Here is a 14,756-nt window from a genome sequence, read left to right as displayed (position 1 = left end):
GGGGGGGGAACCAAGGGCAACACATGTAACCTAAACGTATGTACACCCATAATTTGCTGAAAAAAAAAAAAAAAGGAGATATTGCAACTGATACCACAGATATACAAAATATTATCTCTGAATACTATAAAAATATCTATGCACATAAACTTGAAAACGTTGAGGAAATGAACAAATTCTTGGAAACACACAACCTCCCTAGGCTCAATCAGGAAGAAATAGAACTCCTGAACAGACCAATATCAGGTAACAAAATTGAAACAACAATAAAAAATCTTCCAACAAAAAAGTCCTGAACCAGTTGGTTTCACAGCCAAATTTTACCAGACCTACAAAGAAGTGGTATTTATGCTGTAGAAATTATTTCATATACTCTCTATGGAAAGTAGTATGGAGATACCTCAAAGAACTAAAAGCAGATCTACCATTTAATCCAGCAATCCCACTACTGGGTATTTACCCAAAGGAAAAAAGGGCATTTTATAAAAAAGATACCTGCACTGGAATGTTTATAGAAGCAGAATCCACAATTGTAAAGATGCAGAAACAGCCCAAGTGCCCATAAATACATGAGTGGATTAACAAAATGTGGTATATGTATACCATGGAATACTACTCAGCCATAAAAAAAAATGGTGAACTAATATCTCTCATATTAACCTGGATGGAACTGGAGACCATTCTTCTAAGTGAAGTGCCACAAGAATGGAAAAACAAACACCACATGTACTCACTATTAAATTGGAACCAATCGAACAACACTTATGTGCACATACAGAAATAAACTAATCAGAAATCATGTAGATGGGAGGAGGGAGGAAGGGTTGAGTAAATTCACATCTAACAGGTACAATGCACACTGTCTGGGTGATGGGCACACTTATAACTTTGACTCAAACTATACAAAAGCAATTTATGTTACCAAAATATTTGTATCCCCATAATACTATGAAATAAAATAAAATAAAATTTTCAAAAAACTGTCCAACTATTTTCCATTTCTCACCAGCAATGTATGAGATTTCCAGTTGTTCTGCATCCTCATTAGCACTTGACATTGTCAGTATTTTTATATTAGCCATTCTAATAGATATGTAGTTGTATTTCATTGTGGTTTTAATTTGCATTTCCCTAATGCTTACTATGTTAAACATCTTTTCAAGTGCTCATCTGCTAACTACATGTCTTTGGTGATGTGTCTGTTCAAGTCTTTTGCTCATTTTTAAGTGGGTTGTTTTCTTACTATTGAGTTTATGAGTTCTGTATATATTCTTGATACCACTCCATTGTTATATATACGGTTTGCAAACTTCTCAACCTCTTAATAGTGTCTTTCAGAGGGTAAAACCTTTTCATTTTGATGAAATCCAATTTATCATGTTTTTTCCTTTATGTTTGGTGCTTTTGGTGTCACGTATAAAAACTCTTTGCCTAATTCTAAGACATAACCATTTTCTCCTGCATTTCTAAAGTTTTACATTTAAATTTATGATCCCCTTTGAATTAATTTTTATATGAAGTACAAAGTTTATGATGACATTCATTTTCTTTGCATGTAAATGGATGGATGTCCAATTTTTCCAATGTCATTTGCTGAAAAGACTAACCTTTTCCATCAAATTGCTTTTACAACTTTGTGAGAAATCAACTGGCCATATTTGTATGTATCTGTTTCTTGACTCTCTGTTCTGCTCCACTGATCTATGTGTGTATCCCTTCACCAATATCATAGCCTTCACTTCTGTGGCTTTATATAATAAGTCCTAGAACTAGGTAGTGTAACTCCTCTCCTTTTTAAATTAAGAACTATGAAAGTAACATTATTCAATAAATCTGACAATAGCTACATAATAAACATCAGTTTCAAATTAAAATCATTATTTTGGAAATAGGCAAGAAAAAAGAAAGTATGAGGAAGAGGGAATAAAAAGAGAGATAAAAGGGAAATAATGGAGGAGAAAAAGAAAAGTGGAAACATACAAATGACATACATAAAAAGAGGTAGAAATTTAAAGAAGGAACAAGAAGGAGGCAAGAAAATAAACGGAAAATTGCACCCATGCCTCAGAAGGCAACTACCATCACCTGAGCCAATTAATGCCTATCTGTAAACCATGAACACCTCCTTAGGTACAACCACCCACCAGAGATAGCACCGACAATGAAAGCAAGTCTAGGGCCATGTATAGGTGCCAGACCAGAGGACCCCCATCCTGGTAAAGATCTGCAACAGGCCAAACACTTTTCTCATTAAATAGTCCAACACAGTCATAACACACATTTTTATTTTTACAAAAATCCACTAAATTTGGTTTAATTAATACTACATAATTGTTTGTTCACATACACCAATGGGTAGATGCAACAATAAGAATGGAATTTCTTTAACTAGAACATTCCTAGTGTTTTGTTTAGACTTTTTAAAGGGGAAAGTGTCTGGTCCTCTGAGGATGAAATATCTACCCTGTTCACCTCATAGGGTTGTCATGAGTTCACATGAGATCATAAAGATCAAATGAGATCATAGAAGTGAAACTGCTTCTCATATAAACTTAAATTTCTTATAAAAACACAAGGTAGTGTAACTGGTTCTCCTCCATCAGAAAGCTAGTGTCATGTTAGACACAGTCAACAGCATCTGTTCAACGATGAGCACCCTTCAGTGAAATCTAAAATTGTCTTCACCAGCAGCAAATCCAGAACTCTTTCTAGTCATCAGTATTGGTGACAGGAAAGAAGTGGTTTAATAAATAGGGCTGAGTACTCCTCTGCAACACCGCCACTTATTATCATGGATCTGAACAGATCTTAGGAACTTGCTTCCCTTTCTTACACACTAAAATTCACTCTTCTCTTCTATTTTCCATACTGAGTTCTTTGACTCTTGGAGAAAAAAAAAAGCTAACAAATTTAAATGCATTCAAAGAACAAAAATGACATACATTTTTAAAATCTAGAATAATTTTTGACACATTCCAAAATAAAGGCTTTACTCATCACCTTTGTTATAAAATTCTCCAACACATAATTTCCAATATGTAATTTCCTTCTCTTTAAAAAATACGATAAGAACCCTTATGTTTCATGTAGCTTTCTCCAACTCATACACCCAGTAAACTACCTCTCCTTTACTATATTTATATATATTTTTAGGTTGATTATGTTTCCCTACTAGCTGGGGTGACTTTGGACAAGTGGTAATTTTGGCCTTATTAATTTCCTAATCTTTAAAATTAGGACACTATCACTTTCATCTACAGTTGTTGAGTTAAAAAACAAATTACATGATGAAGCTGGAATATCAAAGATGCTGCAGAACATTAGTTCCTTTCTTTCAAGCAAGAACTCCTCTCTGCTGTTCACTCCAACATTCTTAATACTTATAAAAGCATTCTACTTAGACCAGCCCTCCTGGGCCCCCAACCACAAACACCAGCACCCCTGGATACTGCCCAAAGATCTAAGAACCATTGCACCCTGCCCACTGCCACCACCCAGGGTCCTGCGTGTACCAACTAAGGACCCAAGAACCACCCTGCATGGCATTAACATCCCCAAAAAAGCCTCATCACAGCCTCCTATAATAACTATAGCCAAAGCCACTGAAGAACTTGCATACACCACTAACACTGATTACATCCAAAGAAATCATACAGAGACTACACTACTATACACACCCAGAATCAAAGCCAAAGCACCTTAACCAACTAACATTGTAGACACATCTACAGCAAAATGTCTTTCGCTATGAAAGCCAATCCATAAAATTAGAAGATGCAACTGTTAGACCAGATAGGCAGAGGTCAACATTAGACACAAGAAATGAAAAAGCAAGGAAAAATGATACCTCCAAGGGGTCACAATAATTCACCACTAACAGATCCTAAAGAAAAGGAAATCTATGACATGACTGAAAAGAAGTTCAAAATAATAATCTTAAGGAAACTCAGTAAGCTACAAGAGAATACAGATAGACAATACAAAGAAATAGAAAGGCAATTCATGATCTTAATGAGAAATTTAACAAAAAGATATATATCATTAAAAAGACCCAAACACAAACACTGGAACTGAAGAATTCAATGAATGAAGTAAAAAATACACTCAAGATTTCAACAACATAGATGAAATCAAGCATGAGAAAGATTTCCCGAACTTAAAGACAGTTCTTTTAAAAAACCTAGTCAGACAAGAAAAAAAGAGAGAAAAAAATAAAAATAATGAAGAAAACTTATGTGACATATGGGATACTATTAAGCAAACAAACATTCACATTTTAGGCATTCTGGAAGAAGAAGAAATGGGAAAGGCATAAAAAAACCATTTAATGAAATAATAGCTGAAAAATCTCTAATAAGTCTTTAGAGAGAAATAGACATCCAGATACATGAAGGTTAAAACTTCCGAAACAGATTCAACCCAAATATGTCCTCTCCAAGACACACTACAGACTGTCAAAAGTCAAAGTCAAAGACAAAATTCTAAAAACAGCAGAAGAAAAGCATCAAGTCACATACAAGGAAATCCCTATAAGATTAACAGTAGATTTCTCAGCAAAAACTCTATAGTCCTGGGGGATGATATATTCAAAGCACTGAAGGAAAAAAAAAACTGCCAATCAAGAATGCTACCCCAGCAAAGCTATCCTTCAGAAAGGAAAGAGAAATAAAGTCTTTCCTGGAGAAGCAAAACTGAGGGAATTCATCATCACCAAATCAGCCCTACAAAAAATGCTTAAGGGAGTCCTACATCTGGAAGTGAAAGGACAATGTCTACCATCATGAAAACACATGAGGTATAAAATTCAAATAGTTGGAGACCTCAACACTCCACTTTTGGCATTGGACACACCATCAATGACAGGAAATCAAAAAGAAATATCAAACTTAAATTGCACTAGAGAACAAATGAAACTAACAGACATTTGCAGAACATTTCATCCATCATCTGCAGAATACACATTCTTCTCTTTAGCACATGGAACATTTTCCAGGATTGAGTATCCAGGATTGAGTTGGGCCACAAAACAAATCTCAACAAATTTTTTAAATTAAAATCATATCAAGTATCTTCTCAGATCACAATGGAATCAAACTAGAAATTGCTAACAAGAGGAAATTTGGAAACTGTACAAATATATAGAAATTAAACAACATGCTACTGAACAATTAATGGGTCAATAAAGAAATTAAGAGGAAACAAAAAATTCCTTGAAACAAATGAAAATAGAAATATAACATACCAAAACCTATAGCATAAAGCAAAAGCAGAACAAAGACAGAATTTTATAGCAATAAATGCCTATATCGAAAAAATGGAAAGATTTCAAATAAATAACTTAATGATAAACCTCAAAGAACTAGAAAAGCAAGAACAGACCAAACCAAAAGTTAGTCTAAGGAAAAAAAAAAAATAAAGATCAGAGCAGAACTAAATAAAATAGAGACCAAAAAATTGTAAAAGATGAAAACAAAAAGTTGGTTTTTGTAGATCAACAAACCATTAGCTAGACAAAGAAAAAAAGAGAGAAGACCCAAATAAACAAAATCAGAAACAATAAAGGAGACATAACTGACCACAGAAACATGAAGGATCATTAGGGACTGTTATGAAGAACTACACACCAACAAATTGGAAAAGCTTGAGGAAATGGATAAATTTATAGATATGTATAACCTACCAAGATTGAACCAGGAAGAAACTGAAAACCTGACCAGACCAATAATGAGTCACGAGACTGAAGCAGTAATAAAAGTCACCCAACAAAGAAAAGTGAAGGACTGGATGGCCTTATTACTAAATTCTACCACACTTTTAAAGAACTAATATCAATTCTTTTCAAAATATTTCAAAAAATTAGGTGGCTCCATGGTACAACGGATAGCGCATTAGACTTCTAGAGGCTGGAAGCATTCAAAATATTTCAAAAAATTGAAAATGAGGAAATTCTTCCTAACTCATTCCACAAGGCCATCATTACCCTGATACCAAAACCAGGAAAAGATACAACAAAAAAAGAAAACTACGGGCCAACATCCCTGATAAAAATAGAAATAAAAATCCTCAACAAAATACTAGCAAGCCAAATCCAAAAGTACATAAAAAAAGATAATACACCATGATCAAGTGGGATCTATCCCAGGGATACAAGGAAAGTTCAACATATACAAATCAATAAATGTGATATATCACATTAACACAATGAAAGACAAAAACTATGTGATCATCTCGATAGATACGGAAAAGGCATTTGAGAAAATTCAACATCCCTTTATGATAACAACTCTCAGCAAATTAGGTATATAAGGAACATACCTCAACACAATAAAGGTCATATATGACAAACCTACAACAAATATCACATTGAACAGGGAAAAGCTGAAAGCCTTTCCTCTGTGAACTGAACAAGACAGGGATGCCCATTACCACCACTCTTATTCAACATAGTCCTGGAAGTTCTAGCCTTGAGCAATTAGGCAAGAGAAAGAAATAAAGGGCATCCGAATTGGAAAAGAAGAAGTCAAATTATCCCTTTTTACAGACTGCGAGATTTTATATATACATACCTAAAGATGCTACCAAAAAACTCAGAACTGATAAACAAATTCAATAAAGTTGTAGGATACAAAATCAACATGAAAAAATCAGCAGTGTTTCTATACACCAATTACAAACAAGCTAAAAAAGAAATCACGAAAGCAATCCCATTTACAATTGCTACAAAAAAAAGCCCATAGAAATAAATTTAGCAAGAGGTGAAAAATCCCTATATTGAAAACTACACAACACTGTTGAAAGAAATTAAAGAGGATGCAAAAAAAATGAAAAAATCCCATGTTCATGGATTAGAAGAATTAATATTGTTACAATGACCAGACTACCCAAAGCCATCTACAGAGTCAGTGTAATCCCTATCAAAATATCAATGACATTCTTCACAGAAATAGAAAAAATAATCCTGAAATTCATATGGGACCACAAAAGACATCAAATAGCCAAAGCAATCCTAAGCAAAAAGAACAAAGCTGGAGGAATCAAACTATCTGACTTCGAAATCTACTGCAAAGCGATAGTCCTCCAAACAGTGTGATACTGGTATAAAAATAGACAGATAGCAATGTAACAGAATAGAGAACCCAGGAATAAATCCACCTACTTACAGCCAAGTGATTTTCAACAAAGGTGTCAAAAACATACATTGGGGAAAGGACACCCTTGTTACTGAATAGTTCTGGGAAAAATGAATGTTCATATGCAGAAGAATGAAACTAGACTCCCATCTCTCATCATATACAAAAATCAACTCAAAATAGATCAAAGACCTAAATGTGGCCACGCATGGTAGCTCACACCTATAATCCCAGCACTTTGGGATGCTGAGGTGGGAGAATCACTTGAGGCCAGGAGTTTGAAGCCAGCCTGGGCACCAGAGCAAGCCCCTGTCTTTACAAAAAATTACAAAATTAGCCGGGCATAGTGGCATGTTCCTGTAGTCCTAGCTACTTGCGAGGCTGAGGCAGGAGGATTGCTTGAGGCCGGGATTTTGAGGTTGCAGTGAGCTATGATGAGGCCACTGCACTCCAGCCTGGGTAATAGAGCAAGATCTTATCTCTAAAAAGAAAAAAAAAAGACCTAAATGTAAGACCTGAAACTATAAAACTACTAGATGAAACCATAGGGAAAATGATTTAGAACATTGTTCTAGGGAAAAATTTTATGTGTAAAACTACAAAAGCAGAGGCAACAAAAACAAAAATAGACAAATGGGATTATATCAAATTAAAAAGCTTCTGCATAGCAAAGGAAATAATCAACAGAGTGAAGAGGCAACCTGTAGAATGTTAGAAGATATTTGCAAATGATTTATCTGACAATGGACTAACATCCAGAATATACGAGGAGCTCAACAGCAAAATGCAAATAATCTGATTAACAAATGGGCAAAGAATCTAAATAGACATTTCTGAAAAGACATACAAATGGCCAACGTATATGAAAAGATGTTCGACATCACTAATCATCAGGGAAATCCAGATCAAAACCACAATGAGATAACAATCTCACACTAAAGTGGCTATTATCAAAAAGAGAAAAAATAACAAATGCTGATAAGCACGTGGAGAAAAGGGAACACATACACTATTGGTAGGAATGCAAATTAGTACAGCCATTATGGGAAATAGTATGGAAGTTTCTCAAAAAACTAAAAGTAGTACTACCATATGACCCAGTAATCCCAATAATAAGTTATTTATCCAAAGGAAATCAGTATATCAAAGAGATATCTGTACTGCAGCACTAGTCACAATGGCCAAGATACAGAATCAGCCTAAATGTCCACCAAAAGATGAATTGATAAAGAAAATATGGTATAAATACACAATGGAATATTATTTAGTCATAAAAAAGAATGAAATTCTGTCATTCTCAGCAACATGGATAAAACTGGATGACATTATGTTAAGTAATTCAGGCACAGAAAGATAAATACCATGTTCTCACTCATATGTGGGGGCTTAAAAAAATTAAGCTCATGGAAGTAGAGGGTAGAAGAGGGTAGAATTACGGTTATTAGAGAAAAGGTAGAGGGAGAGGAAGATAGAAAGCGGTTGGTTAATACAAAATTGCAGTTATATAGGAGGAATAAGTTCTAGTGTTCGTAGCACTATAGGGTGAATATAGTTAATACTATATTGTTTATGTTCAAAGAGCTAGAAGAGAGGATTTTAAATGTTCCCAATACAAAGACATGATAAATGTTTGAAGTAATGGATATCCTAATTACCTGATTTGATCATTATACATTGTATACATGTATCAATATGTCACTCTCTACCCCATAAACATGTACAATTATTACATGTCAGCTAAAAATGAAAGAAAAATTAAATTTTTTTTTTTTTAAAAAGGCTCCTCTTTCACAAAGCTTGATACTTAGAAGTTTGTCCCTGAATTTTGCCACCTCATTGATTCTCCATCTATTTTGAAATTAGCTCATGCCCTCCCTCTTCTGCTTTCATAACTGGCAGTAGTACTCATCACCTACGGAAAGCAGGAGATATGGCAGGTGGGGCAGCACGATATTCTTTCTTGAAGTATCGGCAAGCAATGGTGATGATCTTAAGTACCAATAATAGTAAGAAGCCTGAATGTATGCAACAGCTGGCTGCAACTCATTAGCTCACTCTCAATTCAAGGCACGGGCACCTTAACAAATGATTTACATGTCTAAATAGATTTCATTCCAGATTAATCTAGGCAATTGGCAAAAGTCAGTGGTTAACTTACAGAACTTCCACTCAAGGAAAAGGGAAAGCCGTAATGAACTTTCAGGTGGTAAATAACAAAAGAAAATATTTTTTCTTTTATGACTCACGAGTATTCTATTAGAGAAACTGGAGGGAAAAAAAAATCATTATTTAATGAATGAATTTAATCTGTCTTGTGTACTCTATTTTTTAAAATGGGATACATGATTAAGTCTTTTTTTTTTTGAGACAGAGTCTCACTTTGTTGCCCGGGCTAGAGTACCGTGGCGTCAGCCTAGCTCACAGCAACCTCAAACTCCTGGGCTCAAGCAATCCTACTGCCTCAGCCTCCCGAGTAGCTGGGACTACAGGCATGCGCCACCATGCCTGGCTAATTTTTTCTATATATTTTTAGCTGTCCAATTAATTTCTTTCTATTTTTGGTAGAGACGGGGTCTCGCTCTTGCTCAGGCTGGTCTCGAACTCCTGAGCTCAAACAATCCGCCCGCCTCGGCCTCCCAGAGAGCTAGGATTACAGGCGTGAGCCACCGTGCCCGGCCTAAGTCTTAATATTGAAGTGAAACATGCCCTGGCAGTCAATGCTACATGGTCAGCTCCTAGAATATGTCTAATTTCACTCTCCTGAGGACCCATAAAGTCTCATGAGACTCAGTGAGAGGTACCCAATTTAAGTAACGATAGAACAGATTGGAAGTTACTCATCCAGAGAATCTTTCAGAAGTGTTCTAGCTAAATCTTGATGGGATATAAGCAATTAGTTTCCTAAGAGAAATAATCACTTAAGAATCCCCAGTGAAGTGTGGTATGTCAAACCAGGGCTACAATTTCCACTATCTGATGCTAGTAAGCACTAAGGTCTCAGAATAGGCGGAGATCACCAAGATCCTAATTAAAAGTTGGATCATCAAAGCCAGAAATAACCACCAAATGGAAAAATGACTAATTGCTCAGATGACAGTCTTGATATCTGGACGCTGGAGGCTGCTGGCAAAAATCCATGAAGAAGTTAGATTCTAAATGTACAGCAATATCTGTTCTTCACCCTATGCACTCGTGACCACCCTCACTCTGCTCTCAGCAATTAGTCCAAGAGGGAGACAAAGCAATGGTTCAGGTATGAGAGTGCCAGTTTTTCTCTGCTAAAAGCCACTTTTCTCAACTATTATTTCACATTTTCAGATTCTCCAAAAGAAGTACTAAGTTATTACAGCCATCCTCCTAGGTAAGCAAAAGGCATGAAAAGAATTCCTTACTGAAAAATCATTGCAACAAAAAACAGCTCTGGCTGCCCTCATTAAATGTGTTGTAATTACATTTCTTAAAGAAAGCAAATGTTAAGGATCCATATTCTCCATTTCTTCTTTTAATCCCCCTCAGGGTTCTTAGCACTTTGGTAGGCGTCTCTGTAGATAAGGCAACATTTCCTCTTCTTGACTTGTGTGACTTCATTCCTCTTTAGTCTTCTCCCACACCTAAATCTTAGGTAGGGCCCTTCCACCTCCAGCAATAAAACAGCCTAGTGTGCAGTGAGAAGAAGAGAAGCACAGGAGAGAGATCACCACTTTCCCTCGGATTGTCTGGTGATAAGTGTCCACATCATAAAATAGCACTGAAACATGAACAAACATATTTGGGGAAAAGTAGACTTGCATTGTCAGGCTTAATCTGAAATATCAGGGAATTCTAGCACAATTCTTCATATGGGCCCTGAGCTGTTTAAAGATCAGATACACTCTGCCACTAACCCCCCAAATATGCCAATCCTCATTGCTCAGAAAAGCCAAACCCAGAGCTATTGTTTCACTCTTTCTGATTCTCCAGAAGTACTAAGTTATTATAGCTGTGCTCCCAGGTGAGCAAAAGGCATGAAAAGATTTCCTCACTGAAAAATCACTGCAAGAAAAAACAGCTCTAGGGTGCTCTAAAGGGCCAAGAAAATCTACAATTGGCTCTAACAACACATTCAGTTCTCCACTCGACAAATCACAAATAGAACCATCACTTCAATGGACAAGGTAAATTCTTTCATAACAGGAAGTTTTAGCAGGCTTGGACCAGATCCACTCATCCCCCCATTCCTTCAGGGTTCCCCCTTCACTGTTTACACGCTGCTGTTACCTGTATAAGTGACGGTTGTCTTCAAAATCTTCCTGACCCCATTTTCCCTTGATGTCTTCAATAACGTGATTTTTCAAGAATTTCTTTAGCAGCTGGACCGTTTGTTTGCGAGTCACTTCAGGGCCGAAGTTCTGACTGCACCTCAGCAGCTCATGCAGCCAATCCACAGCTTCAGCCGCTGTGAAGCAATGCTCGTAACTCTTGAAACGACAGCGATGTTTCCGTAAGGGCATCCTAGCACGAAAAAGCTCCACTGTTTCATTCCACTAGGGGAAAACAGAGAATGACATTTAGTAATCAACTAATTTTTTTAAACATTATTATATCCCAAATATTTAAACCAATGAATGTAATTTTTCCTTTTAAAAATCTGCTTGGATAAATGGAGTCCTGCAAATTTTTTATTGAAAGACTTCAAACTCTAAAGAAAAGTTTTGAAGAATAAATGGTGACAATGGTCGCACAACAATGTGAATGTACTTAATACCACTGAACTATATGCTTGAAAATGGTGAAAATAGTTTTATAACATGTATATTTTATCACAATTAAAATAAAAATATATCAATAGAAAAAAGTCTAAAGCAAATGCAACTTTTCAAGGCTAGTTCATCATTTATTTATTCAAGAAGTACGTATTGAAGCTTCTAACCCTCACTTGGGTGAGGCAAAGACATAAAATATAACCAAAATGTTTGTACCCCCATAATACCCTGAAATAAGAAAAAAAAAAAAGAAGTATGTATTGAGATGGCTGTAAAGTTGCTCTATTAATGGGTGTTTACATAAATGAAAAAGTATGTGATAATAAATGGTTAAAACTAAGCCCTTTATGCATAATTCATTTCTCAGAGTCCCATGCATAACATGACTTTACTTCACTCAGCAAATATTTATAGATCGTTTATTATGTGAAAGGCATTATATGGGGAGAAGAGAAGAGAGGTGCATAAGATAATATAATAATACTGCCTGATGGCTCAAGACCACAAAGATAAACCTTTAAAAGTAAATAGCCAGTTTTTGCTTACATGCAAAACAAAGCTGTTGGAAAGAATAGCTACTACATACTTCAAATAATATATTAGTTTAAAACCACCTCATGATTCTGAGACTCTTTTGAAAGAACCCAGAAATTTAAGTATGCATGGTATCTTCAGAGATACCACATGGAAGCGGTAGACAGAGTAGAGTGCAGGCTCTGAAGTCAAATATTGCTGGGTTCAGAGGCTGCTGTGCTACTGACCAGCTGGACAACCTCCAAATCATTGCTAGTTAGGCCTACATTTCTCCAGCTGTAAAGCAGCACCCACATGATAGGGTTGTTACAAAGCCTAGATGAGATAATGTGAGATAATATCTATGAAGCCTATCACAGTGCCTGTCACATAAGAAATATGTAGTAATTGTTAGATATTATAGTATCACTGTTGTTATATTTATTATTTGGGTGGGTATGGCTGTCAGAGCTGAGCGAATATACTGAGAAGACCCCTTAATGGAGTCTCCACTGACCGGGGTTTAGTCCAGCCTCTGGGGACAAAAATGTGGCTTTGGTGCAGTTAACACTTTTCTGTAGAAATTTGTACTAAATAAAAACATGCCCCAGAAACTCAGAAAATTTCAGATTTGGGGAGTCAAAAACCATGGAAATTAAAATGGGAGCCATGCGTCGTGCACAGTCAGCCTGCTAAGAAACAGCGTACCACGTGTTGATTCGACCCACTTTAGTTAAATCCACAGAATGTATACCCCACTGCTTCCACTTTATTTAGGAACCTTCTAAGAAAGCACTATTGTCAGATTGCATACATACTGACGCACTATAATATGCTGCTGGCAATGCTCACAACACAATGTTCCTGACCTCAAAGTGAAGAAACTCTGAACCACTTCACTAGGACAGAATCATCCCCCACAGAATGGGAACACATTAGGTATAGAGTTAGACCTGGGTTCAAATCCCAATTCTGCCATTTACTGGCACCAAGCACAGGGCTTGGCACATGATAAGTACTCAAAAAACATCCAGTTTCTGCCAGCAAATGAGGAGGGTGGCAAAAGGGGAAAAAAAAAAAATCCAGTTTCCTTCCACTCCAAGACATCACTGAAGGGGCACACAAGCTACCATGTCTCATAGCATCCTTGAAGACAAAAACCAGATGTCTCTCTTAGATGTCACTTTCCAATAACTTCATGACAACTCAGCTTCTTCCTCCTTACTGGTGCATAAAGTTACATCAGTCAGCAGGAAATCAGGAAGCAGAAAGGCCCAGAATAAAGAAGCTTATTCATTTAGTTCATACCGGAACCATTAAGGACAGAGTATTGACACATTCAGCATCCCACCAGGCAGCTAGCAGAGGGAAGAGGTAGTAGATACACACTGGCAGTGCTGGAGAACACTTGTTATATGAAAACAATTAAAGCCTTTCCATAGTCCTATGCCAGAGACACCAAGGACACTAATAGGGATGTTCCTGGCACCCCTCAAAATTGTACCACCCCGTCATGAGGCTCTTGTCTAAAGTCTTTGCTTCTATTAATAAAATGTAAACATGTGAATAAATAACTGTCCTTTTTGTTCCTTTTAGACTAGAATATTACAAACTTTTCTCCCCATTGTGCCTTTGTATACATATAATACTCATAATAAACCATCTTTCAGAAATAAAGGTATTTACGCCAAACTACACAGCTAATAAGTGGTAGAACCAATTTGTATATTAAATCTGTATCTTGAATCTAAAATCCAGGTTCTCTCTACATTCTTCTGAAAATAAAAAATGTTAAAGGAAAACAAAAGTTTCATCTCCATATTGTTTTAAAGCTAGCCCCAGAAAAGAATCTAGTAAGTGTTCAATAAATGCTTATTTAAGATTTGATCTCTTTTTATTCAGGCACTCTACTTTTAAGGATTCACCATATATTTAGAAGCATACATATGAGACAAAAAACATTTAGAAGTTGAATTTTATGTTGAATTATATTTAATAAATCCAGGTGTTTAAAAAAAGCATTTATAAGAATTTTTCGTATACTGTTTATATCAGAGAAAAATTAGAATTTGAATAGAAATTGATTCTATTCAATGTGGAATAGCCATAAAACAGAATTCTATCAATAGGTCTAGACAGACATAGATATAATTAAGTATGAGAAAAAGGTAAAACACAATATACATAATCTGATCCTATCTACTTTAGTATATGCATATAAAAAGCTAAAAGAATATATAACAAACTGTTCAAAAACAAAGAAAAAAAGATCATCTCTTCTGAGGTAGAAACATGGGCAACTTTTACTGTGTAACATATTTCCACAACATATTTTTACAACGATCACGTGTTACCTCTGGAAGCAAAAAAA

At 35.8% G+C, this 14,756-nt stretch overlaps 1 protein-coding gene across 2 annotated transcripts in view; it reads right to left on the bottom strand.

The window, feature by feature from the left end:
* Positions 1 to 14,756, bottom strand: part of DEPDC1B (DEP domain containing 1B) — a 102,634-nt gene that overhangs the window by 77,418 nt on the left and 10,460 nt on the right. For both annotated transcript variants that reach the window (XM_012664531.1, XM_012664532.1), the window contains exon 2: positions 11,388 to 11,653. In XM_012664531.1, the coding sequence (XP_012519985.1) occupies positions 11,388 to 11,653 (266 nt within the window). The remainder of the gene's footprint in view (positions 1 to 11,387; positions 11,654 to 14,756) is intronic.

This window comes from Propithecus coquereli, unplaced genomic scaffold, assembly GCF_000956105.1.
Source record: "Propithecus coquereli isolate 6110/MARCELLA unplaced genomic scaffold, Pcoq_1.0 Scaffold9, whole genome shotgun sequence".
NCBI classification, from domain to species: Eukaryota; Metazoa; Chordata; class Mammalia; order Primates; family Indriidae; genus Propithecus; species Propithecus coquereli.
This window is presented reverse-complemented; position numbering and strand designations above follow the sequence as displayed.